The sequence below is a fragment of the Arvicola amphibius genome, chromosome 4, assembly GCF_903992535.2.
Source record: "Arvicola amphibius chromosome 4, mArvAmp1.2, whole genome shotgun sequence".
In the NCBI taxonomy this organism is placed as follows: domain Eukaryota; kingdom Metazoa; phylum Chordata; class Mammalia; order Rodentia; family Cricetidae; genus Arvicola; species Arvicola amphibius.
In genome coordinates this window covers 45,816,054-45,832,299 of record NC_052050.1, presented here as the reverse complement: position 1 = coordinate 45,832,299, position 16,246 = coordinate 45,816,054, and the positions used below count along the sequence as shown (strand labels likewise).

General features: G+C 49.6%; 1 protein-coding gene across 6 annotated transcripts in view; it reads left to right on the top strand.

Annotated features, from left to right (window-relative positions):
* Nucleotides 1-6,726: 6,726 nt before the first annotated feature.
* Slc43a2 (solute carrier family 43 member 2) overlaps nt 6,727-16,246 on the top strand; it is a 40,957-nt gene continuing 31,437 nt past the window's right edge. Inside the window, exons 1-2 of one of the 6 annotated variants that reach the window (XM_038328287.2) lie at nt 6,727-6,829; nt 8,080-8,286. In XM_038328287.2, coding sequence (XP_038184215.1) covers nt 8,127-8,286 — 160 coding nt within the window. In that variant the 5' untranslated portion in view covers nt 6,727-6,829; nt 8,080-8,126. Of the gene's footprint in view, nt 6,830-7,195; nt 7,301-7,637; nt 7,900-8,079; nt 8,287-16,246 lie in introns of those variants that run through there. The other 5 variants (XM_038328284.1, XM_038328283.2, XM_038328285.2 and 2 more) reach the window with 5 other exon arrangements.

The window sequence follows — 16,246 nt, the reverse complement described above, 5'->3', positions numbered from 1 at the left end:
ACCAGACCCCATTACAGATGGTTGTGAGCCACCATGTGGTTGCTGGGAATTGAACTCAGGACCTTTGGAAGAACAGGCAATGCTCTTAACCTCTGAGCCATCTCTCCAGCCCCCTGGAACAAGTATTTCTTAAAATTGGTTTCTACACAATGGCTAAATATGTTATTCAAAAATAGTTGTAGCCGGGCAGCGGTGGCGCCAGCCTTTAATCTCAGTACTTGGGAGGCAGAGGCAGGTGGAACTCTTGAGTTTGAAGCCAGTCTGGTCTACAAACTGAGTTCCAGGACAGGCTCCAAAACTACATAGAGAAATCCTGTCTTGAAAAAACAAAAACCAAACCAAAACAAAAATATTTGCTACGTGGGACTGGAGAGATGGCTCAGTGGCTAAGAAGACTGGCTGCTCTTCCAGAGGTCGTGCGTTTGGTTCCGAGCACCCACATGGTGGCTCACAACCTGGCCTCTGAGGACATGAAGCACGAAGCGGCTTACAGAACATGGATGTTGGCATAATATACATTCACATGAACTACAATTAAAAACCCTGATGCATGAACGAATGAAGTGAGTAACAAAGCAGGGCAACCGTGCAGGGCCACCGTGCAGGGCCACCGTGCAGTTCCTGCTCTCCCACTTATGTGTTTTCAGTTCTGTGCCAAGACTGGGCCCAGGGTTTCATTCATACCGAGCATCTCCCCTACTGCCAAACTATATATATATCACTGACCCCAACTTCTCTTTACATTTTTTTCCTAAAAAAAAAAAATAATGCCAGCCAGTGGTGGCACATGGCTTTAATCCCATCTCTTAGGAGGCAGAGGCAGTTGGATCTCTGAGTTTGAGGCCAGCTTAGTTTATGGAATGAGTTCCAGGACAGCCAGGATAATAGAAAAAACCTGTATCGTATCGAAAAACCAAAAAAAAGTTTGTTATGATTTATTTTTTTGTATATGAGTGTTTTGTCTGCATGTATCTGTTCACCAGTGTGTGCCTGGTACCCTCAGAAGTCAGAAAAGGGAAGTGGATCCCTTGGAACTGGAGTTGTGGATGGTTGTGAACTACCTGTTGGTGCTGGGAACCAGGCCCTGTGTTCTCTGAATGCATAAGTGTTCTTCATCGCGGAAACCTCTCTCCAGACCTTTCTGGTTTTTTAGTTTTTGTGCCCGTGTGTTCCTGTGCTGGTGTGTTCCTGTGCCCGTGTGTTCCTGTGCCGGTGTGTTCCTGTGCCCGTGTGTTCCTGTGCCGGTGTGTTCAATGTGTCCTGTGGAATATAAAGACAAGTGTTGGATACAAGTTCTCTCTTGCTACCTTGTGGGTTCCAGGGGTGGCACTCAGGTCATGAGGCTGGTGGGCAAGTGCCTCTCTTCACTGAACCATCTGGCCAGCCTCACTTTCTGTCTCATGATACAGGTTGAAAAGCGTCTCTTGTTGCTGTCTGACAAATTATGTTTTGTTTTAAGATAAGATCTCACTATGTACCCTGTCTAACTGGCCTGGAACTCACAGAAATCCACCTGCGTCTACCTCCTGGGTACCAGCATTAAAAGCACGTGTAACCAGGCCTGGTTTTATTTTTAGATATCTGTGAATTTAAAGCTTTTTCATAAAATTTGATGACACTAAAGAAACAATAACCAACGACAAAATGCATGTGGTGGTCCGGGGCCCTGATCTCATCAGCAGGAGGTGGGGGCAGGGTAAGCAGAAGTTCAAGGTTATCCTCATGCTATGTAGCAAGTTAGAACCAGGCTATGCTACATGAGACTTTGTTCCCAAACCAAAATAACATGGAACTCTATTGTGTGAAAATAACACGATCATAAGCTACCCCTTGACCCCATGAGCAGCTGTTTTCTTTGCTTTTTTGTTTTGGTTTTTTGAAACAGGGTTTCTCTGTAGCCCTGGCTGTCCTGGAACTTGCTCTGTGGATCAGGCTGGCCTCAAACTCAGAGGTCTGCCTGCCTCTGCCTTCCGAGTGCTGGGACTAAAGGTGTGTGCCATTGCCAACTGGCTTGGGTAGTTGTTTCTAATTATCTCAATACAAAATGATGCTGTGGGTTTGAGAAGATGTTAAAGCATTCGCTTAGGAATGAGATGCTGGGGACTTGCTAAGAACATTAAAGAGTATATATAGTTGCTCCAAATGGCCCTCCAAAATGTGCATATGGGTTTGTATTCTTACAAACTATGAGGGTACTAGATGATCGTAGTGACACACACCTTTAATGTCAGAACTCAGGAGACAGAAGCAGGCAGATCTCAGAGTTCAAGTCCAGCCTGGTCTACAGAGTGAGTTCCACAAACCCTCCTCTTGAAAAAACAAAAAACCAACCAACCAACCAACCAAAACAAAACAAAACAAAAAAAACCCTTAAAAACAAAAAAATTATGAGAGTACTCATTTCCTTACACAAAATCTGAGTAGGTCAGGCCAGGTCGTGGTGGCGGTGCATGCCTTTAGTCCCAGCACTTGGGAGGCAGAAGCAGGATCTCTGGGAGTTCAAGGCCAGCCTGGTCTATAGAGCTAGTTCCAGAAGAGAAACCCTGTCTCAAAACAAAACAAAACAAAACAAAAGCTCGGTATTTTGCTATAAAAAAGCAACAAAAAGTAAAGTATTATATACTAAAACTTAAAATCTTTCTACAAACAAAACTTTTTTTTTCTTTAGAGTCTTATTGTGACAGCCAAGGTTGGCTTTGAACTCTGGATCTTCATGTAGACTCTGAAGTGCTGGGATTACAGGCATACATCCCAAGTTAGCCTAGTAAAAAAATGTTTTTTAACCATTCAAAAATGATAGGCATGCTGGTGCATACCTGTAATCCCAGCACAGAGGCAGAGGCGGGGAATTCCATGCCAGCCTGGACTACAAAGGGAGATCCTAGATCAGAAAAACAAAACCGGAAGTGGCAGCGGGAGGAGGGGTGAGGGCAGCAGGGTGTGGCTTTAGTCCCAGTGCAGAGCAGACAGAGGCAGGAAGAGCCCTGGGGCCTGCAGGTCAGCCAGCTCAGCCTACTTTAGGAACTCACCCTGGTCTACACAGTGGCTCAAAAAATAAGGCGGTGACTAGTAAGGAAAGACACGCTATGTCACACTCTGGCCCCTCCATATGCAGGTGCACACATGTGATCATGAATGTGTGTGTGCACTCACGCATGCAAACGAAACAGTACAGAAAAACAACCAAAAACCCAAAAACATCAGCTGGATGGTGGTGGTACATGTCTTTAATTCCAGCACTCAGGAGGCAAAGGCAGGTGGATCTCTGAGTTCAAGGCCAGCCTGATCTACACAGTGAGTTCCAGGATAGCCAGGGTCACCCAGAGAAACCCTGTCTTAGAAAAACAAACAAAAACAACCAAACAAACCCCCAAACCACCATCAGGACTGAGGCTATAAGTTGATGATGGAGAGCTTGCTTAGCATATGTAAGGCCCAGGGGTTGATACCCAGCACCACCTTCCCTATATAGAAAAGTACCTTTTAGGTCCCAACACCCCACAAGGCAGCTCCCAATCATCTATAACTGTAGTCCCATGGGATCCCATGCTCTTTTCTGTTGTGCAGACATACATGCAGACAAAACACCCATATTCAGAAAACAAAAGCATAAATCTTTAAGAAGAGTATCTTAAGATGTTTGGAGAGATGGCTCAGTGGTTAAGATCATTTGCTGCTTTTGAGGAGGACAGTTTGGTTCCCATCACCTACCTTGGCAACTCAGCTACTTAATTCCAGTTCCAGGTGACCTGATGCTCTCTTGTGGCCACCATGGGTAATGCATGTATGTGGTGCTCATTAGACAAAACAGATGTCAACTTTTAAAAAGATACCTTGTTACTATTTGAATTTCTATGTTCATTTTAAGTTTGAGGTTCTTTTCAGACCTTTAAAGTGATTGCATTCTTCTACATATTATCTGAATAAATTAAGTTCTTTTCGTTTTTGAGACAGTCTCATTCTAGTGGTTAGTGCTTAGACCTGGAACTCAATATATATTCTAGGCACACATGACAATCCACCTGTTTCAATCTCTGAGTGTTTGGATTATAGGTGTAAGTTACCAGACCTGACTTACAATTTTACTTAAAACAAAAAACAGGGTCTCAAGTCAGGCAGTAGTGGCACATGCCTTGAATCCCAGGACTCAGGAGGTAGAGGCAGGTGGATCTTTGAGTTCATGGCCAGATTGGTCTTTACAGAGCAAGTTCCAGGACAGCCAGGACTACACAGAGAAACCCTGTCTCAAAAAAAATAAAAAAAAAAACATCGATAATAAATAAATCAGGGTCTTACAGTATAGCCCTGGCTGGTACTGGGCAAGAACTCTGTAGATCTGGCTGACCTTGAATTTAAAATCCCCACCTACCTCTACCTCTCTGGTGCTGAGGTTAAGGATGTGTTCTGCCATGCCTGGCTTGGGCTCAAAATTCCAAAGGGGTGTTGTTCTTTTTTTTTTTTTGACTGATTTGTAAGTGCCTTTTATATACTAAGGACATGCTGTTCTCAATTTGTGACTGGTTTTATTTACTTTTCATGTCTAGTATACACGTACATGTATGAGTGGCTCTTACAATCTTCCTGTCCCCTCTTCTGATGGTCCTTGAACCTTGGGGTGTTTTGCTTTGAGACAAGCATTCACGTGCCAAGGCTGGCCTTGAACTCCCGATTCTCCTGCCTCTACCGCCCAAGTGCTGGGATTACAGTCTTGGGCTGCAACTCCTGGTTTATAACCGTAGAAGTCCTGCTAGTCCTGCTAGTTTAGCCAAGGCGTTCCCAATTAAAAACAAAGTTTCGTTCAGAGGGACCTGGCTCATCTCAACAGGGACTTCTTTCTTGTTCCATTGCTTTGAGAAAGCCACCGAAATCCCCAGTTTTTCATCTGTAAGGATAATGGCTGTGTCTAGGGGGTTGTAGGGATGAAGTGACACAGTATGTAGAGCATCCAGCAAAAGGTAATTATCACTGATACTACCATGATCCTTCAGTGCCGCATGATCTTGTGTTCTAGAACCTAGTACTTTTCGCAGGCTCATGTCTTCATTCCGCAAACTCATGCTGTACACTGGCTTGAGTTTACTTTGGTATGAAGGGCTAGTAGTACCAATGACTAAGATATGTCTGCCTTCAAGCAGTCTCCAGTGAGTGGAAAATGGAGCTGCTACATTACAGTCAGAAAAGAGAGCAACAGGCATTATAGAGAGTGGCTAGGGAAGGCTTCCCAGAGGAGGTGCTGCCCCTAGAAAGCGCCCCTAGTGAGAAGAGAAATTGAGAACCTCAGCAACTCCACGAGATTGGAGCACCTAAAACTACAAGGAGGAAAAGGCTGCTGGGTAGGAAGCAGCCTGGGCAAGTCAGTTAGGGAACTTGAACTTTATCTGGCAGAACAAATGGTAGTGTTTTTGCAGGATCTAGCAAGAGGTCGGGTTTATCAAGGTCAGGTTTACATTTCCCACAATTCACTGCGGGGTGGATATGAGATGCAGAGATTGCTGGATGAATAGTTGTGTCCCAGAGACAGAAATGGGCAGATTAGATAAAACGGGACGCCTGGTTATACTGGTGCACTGGGGGAGGGGGGAGGGAAACAGAGACTCCCTTTTCTGCAGGAAAGGGTAAGTTCACAGCATCTAACTTTGTTAGCTCAACACTCGGGAGGCAGAGGCCAGCATGGTCTACATAGTGAGTTTCAGGACAGCCAGGGCTACATAGTGAGACCCTGTCTCAACAATGTTTCCCCACCCCAAAAAATAAAAAAAAAATAGATAGTACTATTATCCCAGGAAGAAGGGGGACACGATTTTAAGGGAGAATATGTCTGGAGAAAGCCATCGAGCACATGGCTGAGGGAAAGGACCGAAGGACTGAAGATATTTGCAGGTGGCAGGCCCAACTTGGAGCTTGTGAGATTCTGTACAGTGGGTCATCAGGCCCCCAAACCAACCCACAAGCCTAGACCAAAGTCTGGGAGGGCACGCGACGGCAGGATGGCTAGCGAAGGTTCAGAGCACCAGGGGGCGCACTCGAGCTGAAGGAAGCAGAGCCAACCTTTGGGGGGGGGGGAACGACTCCCATAGCCCTTTAAAGCAAGCCAGCTCTTGAAGTATGGAGAATCTGAGGGACACCGAGTGTTTTTCGAGGGTAGGTTAGTCTCTGATCAGGGAGACACGGGAGAACAGTTAAACCTCTCGAGCCGATGCTCCATCTCCCGTACCGGCACGTCCTCAGGGCAGTGCCGTTCCGGTGAGGACCTAGAAAGGATGGAGCCCTCTGGACCCCATAGCGTTCTCTAAAGTCATACTTACACTACCTGCTCGGAGTTGCCCACAGCACGAACGGAAGAATGAGTGTGTCAGCCACATGAAAGAGATCTTTGGGAAAGGGGAAGGGAGGCAGGGCGCACCAAGGTGACGGGTCTGAACACTGGTCTCCGAGGGCACCGAGAAAAACAGGCACCGGATGGGAACGGTGGCGTGCGGATGGATAACCAGGGACGTCTTGGACCTAAAACCTGACTACAGATCTTTAAGAGACACCGATTTTGGACCAGGCAGGAGGCACCTGAGGGCAAGGAGCTGGTGAATCAGGAGATCTAGCAGGGATGCATTACACGACGTCGGGGCCTGCCTGGTTCGGGGGATTCCGACACCCCCAGACGACGCAGGATAGGACAATTGGGGGAAGGCAGCGAGGAATCCGGACACAAAGCCCGAGGAGCGGGCCGGGAAGAGCAGCACGAAAGGGCAGCAATGGCTCGCTGAGCTGGAGCATCCGGCCGTGATTCTCTCCGGGTGTAGACGGGGGTCTACACTGCGGGCCGAGCGACAAGGTGCTGGAGCCCTGCTCAGTACGGACCAAGACTCCCTGAAACGCTGACCCAGGGATTTGACCGGGAAGAGGACTCCGAGCAGGGCGTGGGGCGATGCCCGCAGGGGCTCCGGGTCGAGGGGCACTCCGGTTTCACTGGGTAGAGTCGGGCCTGCCCAAGCCGCCCCCTAACCCCCCCATTCCTCTTGTTTGTCTTCAAGTCCGGCCGGAACCGGCTTCTGCTCGCCGGGGGGCGGGCGGGTAGCTGCTGATTGGTCAAGGCCTGTTTCCAGCCCCACTCAGCCAATCAACGGGCAGCAGTGTTTTTCATCTTAGGGTAGGAATAAAAGGGCTGGAAATAAAGGGGACAGAAAAGGCGCCGGGCGGGCCCGATACACACCGGTAGGAGCCGGGTGAGCTCGACTCCCGAAATCCGGGCCCCAGGCGAGGGTACGGGAACCTGAAGCTGCTCACAGGCGGGGTTGGAAGGAAGGTGCATGCTTGCCAGAGAGAAGACACCGGGCGGGAGATGGAACAAAAAGGGAGAACAGGAGGATGGAGGGACGGGATCTGCTTCTATGGAAACGGGCTAATTGCTGGGGTAACAACCCAGCCTGGGGGGGTCGCGCGGTTGGCTCGCGCCGCCGGTTTGAACCGGCTTCGCCTCTCCCATGCGGGATTCGCGTGGCGGTAGCGCCTAGCGACCTAGACACTGGCCAATGGTGCAGCAGTTCCTGTGCTGTTCCACCAATGAATGCACCGTGGGCGGGCCGTTCCGGAGCTCCCTGCGCTGATCTTGTGGTTGAAGGAACAAGCTCTGGGGAAGGGTCTTGAGTGCGGGCGGGCGGAAGCCTGTCAGGGTCCTTGGGAGTGGCAGCTCTCAGGTGTGCCTAGGCTCAGGTGGCCCTACGGCAAACTGCCTCCTTTTACGGCCCCCATACCAGCTATTCAATCTTGCTTGGGGCCAGGACCAGCTCCACGTCCTTGAGCATGCATTAGTCCCTTGCCACCTGCCATGCCTCAGTTTACCTCCGAGTGAACTGAGGGAGAAGCCTCTCCACTTGGCCCTCAGGGCCCCCACCGTGGCCGAAGGTAGCGGTGCCAGCTAGTCGCGGGTTCGGGATGGCACAGGTCCCGGACGGGTCTGGGGTTCGCTTCTTTTGAGGCGTGCACCTACAGCCTGGGCTGCTGGGGGTTGACAGTCTGGTCGCTGTGCGCCAGCGTCCACACGGATTGGGTAGGGCCACCGCTGAAGCTGAGATCTGTGCGCAGGTGTCTGTCTGCAGAGCCAGAGCCGGGCTACGCCGCCACACCGCACCATGGCGCCCACCCTGGCCACTGCCCATCGGCGCCGCTGGTGGATGGCCTGCACGGCTGTGTTGGAAAACCTCCTCTTCTCTGCAGTCCTCCTGGGCTGGGGCTCGCTGCTCATCATGCTCAAGTCAGAGGGCTTTTACTCCTACCTGTGTACGAAGCCAGGTGAGAAGGATGCCTTGGTCAGGGGCAGGTTCCTAGAGTGGGGCTTTGGGAGAGGGAGGGTGGAGATGAACAGCTAAGCAATGCCTGCTTGCTGCACAGAGCCTCCTAGTGCCAAAAGGCCCATTTGATCCTCATCCAACTCTCGGGGTTATCATCGTCCCCGTTTGTGGATGGAGAAACTGAGGCTAGGATCAGTCTTCCATTTGCCCAAGCTGCAGACTAGTAGACTCAGGACCCCTGCTTGTGATCAGGAACATTGCTGGCCTCCTGGCCTCCTGGTCTCCTAGGCCCTGCAGCATCGCTTGCCTTGCAGTTAAACGTGTGTAAGAAAGAGGAACTTGATTCATAGGCTGGGTACAGCAAGAGAGAGGAAGTGGCTTCGCCTCCACCCGAAGGAAGGTTCATCTAGATATATATATATATATATATATATATATATTTTTTTTTTTTTTAAGTCAGGTCATTATGGAGTCTCCTAAAGACTTGCCAAGATATAATTTCTTGTCTGTTTTTGCTGCTTTATGATTCTCCAAAGGCCATCTGTACTGTGAGAACATCTCAGTGGCTTCCAAAACATAGTAGGAAGGAAGAGGAAGGGGACGAGCGAGGGAAAGGACGTTCTGAAGGCAGGCTGAGGGTGGCTCTCAATGCCCCCCAACCCATCCCTTCCACTGTCTTCCCACCCCGAGGGCTGCAGCTCAGCAGGGTCAGTCATCGGTAGGGCCCAGTCAGCTCCCAACCTCTCCCCACTTTCCTAGGCATCCTTGGTCAGACCTGCCTTTGCCATGCCCCACCCCGTACTTCAGCCCTCTCTGATGGTGGCCCAGATTTGACTCCTTAGGTTACTGCTAACATGCCTTTTTCTTTCTAGAGTCCTTTAGTTTACTTTTGACTTTAAATCGTCTTTTTCATTTATTCGTTTGGGGGATGGGGCAGAGCACTATGTGGAAATCCAGAGGATGACGTCTGCTTGGCTGTTCTAGCACGTGAGCTCATGAGGTAGAACTCAGGCTGACAGACCCGAGTGTCACCTCGACAGCTGTTTGTTTCTTTCTTTTGGTTTTTAAAGACAGTTTCTGTGTGAACTACCACCCAGCCCTAAAGTGTTTTTTTTTTTGTTTGTTTATCTTTGTTTTTGAGATAGGATCTTGCTGTGTAGCCCAGACTAGCTTTAATTTGTAATCCTTACATCTCATTCTCCTGAATGCTGAGATTATAGTCTATGCTACCTCACCCAGCCTCTCATTCTGAGCAGGAAGAGAAAGCTTTGGACCCGCTCCCGCTGCCCGTAACTCTGAGTCAGTCTTCGTTTTTCTTCTCTGATCTGCCCAGTGGATCCTCAGGGTACAGAGCTTAGCAGGAGAGGGTAAGGGCCAGAGAAAGGGAGGGAATCCAGAGGGCACCTGGGAGAGGGCAGAAAGTCTCGTTTATAACCAACCTTTAGCCTTTAGCACTCAGAAATATTTCCTAATAGCCAAAGGGTTCTTGGCAGGTCTTTCCCCACATCAGCAAGAAATCTTGAGAGATGAGAGTCAGACCTTGTTCCCTGACCAAGCTTCTGTTCTGCTTAAAAGATGTTAGGAAATTAATGGCCCCAGGGAGATGGGGGAGGGACAGGGACGGGGACTGGAACAGGTAGATGTGTATGGCTCTCTCTTCCTTTGTTGCAGGGTGCACTGGGTGTTTAAAAGCAGAAGGAAGAAAATCTTTATTCCCAGACAAAACTTCAATATCTCATCCAGACCAGAGGACTAGTGTGGGCAGACTTTCCTTTCTTTCCTTTTTTTCCCTTTCCTTTCCTTTCTTCTTTGGTGAAGTCAGATTGTCTGCTTCCACAATTTCTTAGATGGTATGGGCACCGTGGGGATGGAAACTGCTTCCCTGATGAAACTGTCTTCCTTCCAGAGACTGTGCGAGCATAGCGCTGAGTTGGTATTTAAGCACCCGAGAGACTGACAGGTCAGGTCGCTCCTACAAACCCAAGGGAAGGGGAAGAGTTAGGACAGTGGGTTGAACATCAACTTCTTATCCCGTGCCTCTGCTCCTCTGTCTGATTTTGGTTTTTCTGATTATCTGGCAAACCCGCTGAGCTAGCATCCTCAGCAGGAAAGTCTGCTGACTCCACACAGCTTATCTCTCCAGCCTCCTTGCTTCTTGGAGTCCGGGTAACCTGTTGACTTTTGGGACCAGAAGCTTCCGCGCTTCCTTGACTGGGAGTGCCTGGCAAGGTTAGGGTCAAGGTTTGCTCTGTGGCCCAGCATTGTCAACCTCGGTGGATGGCTGAGTTGATTGCTTTAGACTTTGAAGGAGCTGACTTGTGTATAGCTGACAGAGATGCGAATGCCTCAGCTTTGTGTTGTTTTTAAGATTGATGGTGTGAGTGTGTTCATCAAAGGAAATTTGCCTGAACCTGTTGAAAGGTTTTCAGGACTCTGTTGGGACTCTAGCCAGACTCTGGCTGCAGACACGGTGTTGGGTTCCAGTTTGGCAATGTGGGAAAAGGGAAGGAATTCCTTGCATCTCTGCTGACCCTCAGCTTGCTGTGCATTACCTGTCACGTGGACGGGGGCTAGTGCTCGGGAGCTGAGTCCGGGTGTTTCGTGAGTTTTGTATACTTCTCACCTGGTAATGACAATTAGAGACCTCTCTTGTCCTCCTGGTGTGGACAGTTGGGAGTCTAGTGTGGAAACTGGGGCTTTCTCAAGCTGAGTCCTTTGGCCTCTATATGACCACCGTAGCCACTCCCCTGACATGACCTCTTCCTTCATTTTCTCTGTTCTTTTGCTTAGTTTTGGTTTTGGTTTTAGTTTTTCGAGACAGGGTTTCTCTGTGTAGCTCTGACTGTCTTGGAACTCGCTTAGTAGACTAAGCTGGCCTCGAACTCACAGAGATCTGCCTGCCTCTGCCTCCCAAGTGCTGGGACTAAAAGCATGCATATAACTCTGGCTGGCCTGGAATTCCAGTTGTGTTCCCAAGGCTGGCTGATCTGCCTGCCTCTGCCTCTTGGGTGCTGGGGCTACAGGTGTGTTCCAGTACACCTGGCCCTTTGGTGGGTTTTGATAGGAGCAGCTTGGGCTACAGGTATCTGTGACTGTTGTTCCTTCTTTAGCTCACACATCCAGTAAGCATTATTTTTATTTGTTTGTTTTGAGATAGGATCCCCATTATGTAGCACTGAATGTCCTGGAACTCACTATGTAGACCACGCTGACTTTGAACTCACAGAGATCCCTCTGCCTCCTGCGTGCTGGAATAAAGGCATACAGCCACCATGATAAACCCTATTGAGGTGCTAGACTAGGGGTCCCTTGCTAATAAGTCTTTTTTATGATTTATTTATTTTTATTGTATGTACATTAGTGTTCTGCCTGCATGTATGTCTGTGTGAGAGTATCAGGACTGGAACTATACAGTTGTGAGCTGCCATGTGGGTGCTGGGAATTGAACCTGGGTCTTTTGGAAGAGCAGTCAGGGCTCTTAACCTCTAAGCCATCTCTCCAGCTCCGCCAGTAAGTCTTTACACACAGATTCCATAAAGCTGAGGGTGGTGGGCGTGAGACCATCAGTTGTGCCCAGGTGGAGGCCTTCCTACACTTAAGGCAGAAGCCTAGAGGTGAAGAAGGGTGAGCTGATGTGTGTGTGTGTGTGTGTGTGTGTGTGTGTAAGACAGGCCACATCCCACACCTCAGAGGGGAAGACAGAAAGACGGGTACAGCAGAGAGATGGCAGGTGGAAGTACTGGGAGGCAAGGAAAACTGGATTTTATTCTCAAGGCCAGAAGGAAGCCAGGGAGGCAGAGGACTGCCAGAATTCAGTGAGCCTCTCAGAGACCCTTGAATGGTTGAGGGCTGGCCACGTGCTGGGTGTGGGTGGGATGAGAGCTGTGAAGATGGGAATCTCCACGGCCTAGCTCCCAACATGAAGCTGAACCCCTGCTATGTGCATTTGTGTTCATGCTCTCACATTTATGGGCACGTGAGTGCATGTGTGAGTCGATGTCAGGATTCTTCTGTCCCTGTCTCTCGCTGAGCCCAGAGCTCACAGCTTTTTCACAGGTTCTGCGGACACTAGTGTTCATGCTTGCTCTACTACCCAGGCTTGGCGCTGTGCTCTTGGCCCTTACAGTCAGGTACTCTTGCTGTGCCATCAAGAAACAAGACTCTGCCTCTAGAGGGCAGAGGGGTTGTTGTCCCCTGGGGAAGCAGCACAGACCCAGTCTTGAGACATGGACAAGGAGAATTCTGAGCTACGTCCAGGCCTTCCTTTTTTTTTTTTTTTTTTTTTTTTTTTTTTGTTTTTTGTTTTTTGTTTTTTGTTTTTCTGAGACAGGGTTTCTCTGCAGCTTTAGAGCCTGTCCTGGAGCTAGCTCTTGTAGACCAGGCTGGTCTCGAACTCACAGAGATCCACCTGCCTCTGCCTTCCGAGTGCTGGGATTAAAGGCGTGCGCCACCACTGCCCGGCTCAGGCCTTCCCTTTTATGGGCTTTTATCCATACCTAAAAGCCAGTGATGGAAACTTAGCTTTTGGCTTTTATTGCTTATGAGCATAACTGTCTCTATTTTTCTTTGAGACAAGATCTCACTATATAGCTCAGGCTAGCCTTGAACTTGTGATCCTCTTGACTCCTCTCTCTCCCTTTATTTATATTTTTTTGGACAGGGTTTTATTATGTAACCCTGGTTGGCCTGGAACTCAGGTTAGGATGGCCTCAAACTGCCTCAGCCTCCCAAGTGCTGGGGTTACAGGTGTGTGCCACCATACTGGACATGTTACTTCTATTTGTTTTTTATTAATTTTTCAGTGCTAGGGACCAAACCCAGGGTTTCACAGGTCTTACCACTTAGATACACATTTAACTCACCCTAGTTTATTCTGAATTCAGAAAAATTCCAAAAGAAACAGTAAGCGGGCTAAAAGCTGGGACCCACAGCCTCAAAGAATGTGTCACAAAAGGAGTCCCCTTGCCTGTCACCGCCACCCTTACCCTTCTCATGACCTGATTTCCCTCCCTGACATCTGTTGGCTTATTTTGTCTCAGTGTCTCATGAAGGTCCTGTCGGGCATGGGTTGGCTTTTCCGTGGCTTTGTGGGAGAGCCGTGGGCCAGCCCTGTTCTCACTAGGTGATAGGAAGGGCCTCTGGGGTGGCCCAGCTTTTTCCCAGCTTTGTTGTCTCAGCCTTCCACATTCCTCTAACCCACGAGGGCAGGATAACCGTAGTCTCAGACTCTGACTCCGTTTGAGCCTAGCCGCGCAAGACCTTCCTCAAGACACACACCTGCTCCGCAGTCTCACTTACTGTCCTGTGGAATATGGGGTCGGAGTGAGAGGGCACTTCATTGCCACCGAAGCAGGTAGCACAGGAGGCTGCTGCTGCTGTGACCTCGGAGAGACGGCCCAATGGTACTCACTGTGTTCTGCCTCTGGCTTGCTCTGTGGCTTAGCCGACCTCTCACCCACATCTCCCCTGCTGGGCTGAGATGCTGCTTCCTGTTGCCGGAAAGACTAAGGATAGGAGAGAGGCTGGTGCAGGTACCCTCAGGAGGGTTGGCCAGGCCAGCGGCACGGAGGGGAGGGGTTCAGCCACCAGCCTGAGAAAGAACTGCTAATGAACTAGAGAGTAACTCCTGCCATGTGCCTCTTTGTTCCCTCTGCACCATCAGGGAGATCTTCTGGAGTTCCTCGCTCTCTTTGTTTGCCTGGGGTGAGGGAAGGACTCTGACCCCAGAGAAGCCAAGGGGAGCCCTGAGTGGGGTCACAGACTCGCTTGCCTCCTCTGCCTTCTCTGTTAAGATTTTGTTTGTGAGCCTTCTGAGTGGGGCCAACAGTACAGGGCATTGTTCTCTCTTCCCGGTCCTGGCAGCCCTAGCCCTGTTCTCAGCACACTCTGGCACACCAGTTTCTTGCCTTTCTTCTCATTAGCCCTTCCTGACTGTGCTAGCCCGGGCTGCTCTGTCCGCCCCACGGTGGAAGCACCTGTTTAATAACAGGTGCAGGCAGGACCCAAGCAGGCTGGCCTGAGCTAGGTTGGTGATGACTGCTCTCTAAACTGAGCATGGGACACCTTGGGGCTGGACACTACCTAGGTCCATATCTGTTTGTCCCTTTCCTGGCCTTCTGTGGCCAGGTGGGCTAAGACAAAACTGGAGCAGTCTGGGTATGACTGGGCAGCTGCTGGGACCAAGATGATTTGTGTGGGCTGTTTATTTCTAACAGAACTCTAGACTCCATGATGGTTCGGTTCCCTCCCCATGTAAGGACACTCAAGTTGCTCCCCAGACACAGAAAAGAGGCCGTTTGGTCCCCAAACGCAGATAATCTGCGGCTAGACATCACTTTCTGGAAGGAGGTGAGCAGAGGCCTGGTGGCCCCGTTGGTAGGGATTTAAGAACAGGTATGGATGATCTGACGTATCGATCCCTGCTCCAGCATGAAGGAAGGATAGGATACTTGTATTCCAGCCCCTCTCCTCTGGGTCTAGTTGTGGACTGGACAGATCATCAAATAACTTTAGATTTTATCCTCATGTGCTTACTTCTGTCATATCAGGACACTGAAAATGCCTTGGGATTGAAACTCTTTTAATTACTTTCAGTTGTGTCTGTGTGTGTGTCTGTGTTTGTGTGTGAGCTGCGGTGTGCATGTTGCAGGTGTTGGTTCCTTACTTCGACCTGCCTTTGTTTTGAGCCCTGGGATTGTACTCAAGCTGTCAGGCTTGGCGGCGAGCGCCTTTACCTGCTGAGCCGTCTCACTGGCCCATGTTAGGATTAAAAAAGGTTATTAAGTCATTTTATTTTTTGTGTACAAATGTTTTGCCTGAACGTGTTTTTATGTACCACATGTGTGCCTGGTCTGTTGGAGATCAGAAGAAAGCACTGGGTCCTCTGAAGCTGTCATTTCAGGGGTGGTGAGCCAACATGTAGGTGATGGGATCTGAATGCAAGTCCTCTTAACCACTGAGCCGTCTCTCCAGCTATTAGTTATTTTATTTTCACTATATACTGCGGTGCTAAGAACTGAACCCAGGAGCTGGTGCTGTACCACGAAGCCACATCCCCAACCAGTGTTTTGGAATTTTATCTTCTGTCTCTTGATTAAGAAGAGTCAGGGAGAGCTGGGCGAAATTGGCTCATGCCTTTGATCCCAGTATTCAGGCAGAGGTAGATGGATCTCTATGAACTCAAGGCCAGCTTGGTCTACAAAGTGAGTTCCAGGACAGCCAGGACTACATAGAGAAGCCCTGTCTCAAAAATAAACAACAAAGAGCCATGGAAGCCAGGCAGTGGTGAAATCTTTTAATCCCAGCACTCAGGGGGCAAAGGCAGGCAGATCACTGAGTTCTAGGCCAGGGGTCTACAAAGTGAGTTCCGTGACAGCCAGGGCTCCCTAGAGAAACCTTGACTCTGGGGGAGTGCCTCAATTTGCTGTGCGGTCTTACCCCCACCCCACATTCCTCCTTTCTCCCCTGTTCTGTGTCGCCAGAGAGCTCATGACACTTAAAGTTCTTGGGTGCAAGTAACTGGCTCCAGACCCTGGGTGACCACAGTCAGGTCTCAGGCTGGAGTGCCCTCCCCCACCTGTCCACGCGATCTCACCTTTGCTGGCTGTCATACCTGCACGAATACCTAGAAATGCTCATTCCTGGGTGGAGGCCCGGTCCCCATACTGCAGGTCCAGTTCCTGTTCTGCTGGCAGGGCTGATACCTGAAACTCTTTCCCTTCCAGAAGCCGCCTCACACCTTCCAGCTACAGCAACACATGGGACCAGTGGGCTCAGTGAATGGTGTTTGCCTTGTGTTGTGGCTTCTAGTGTGGAAGATGTCTTGGCAAGGGGATTGAAAGTGAGAGGGTTGGGAGTGTGGCCTGAAAGGTTTTGTTTATATAGGTTCAGGCTGTTAACCTGTGGCTCTCATCTCCCTAAGTCCCTCTGTCTTCAGCTTGGCTCTGCGTGGGCTCTTTCCT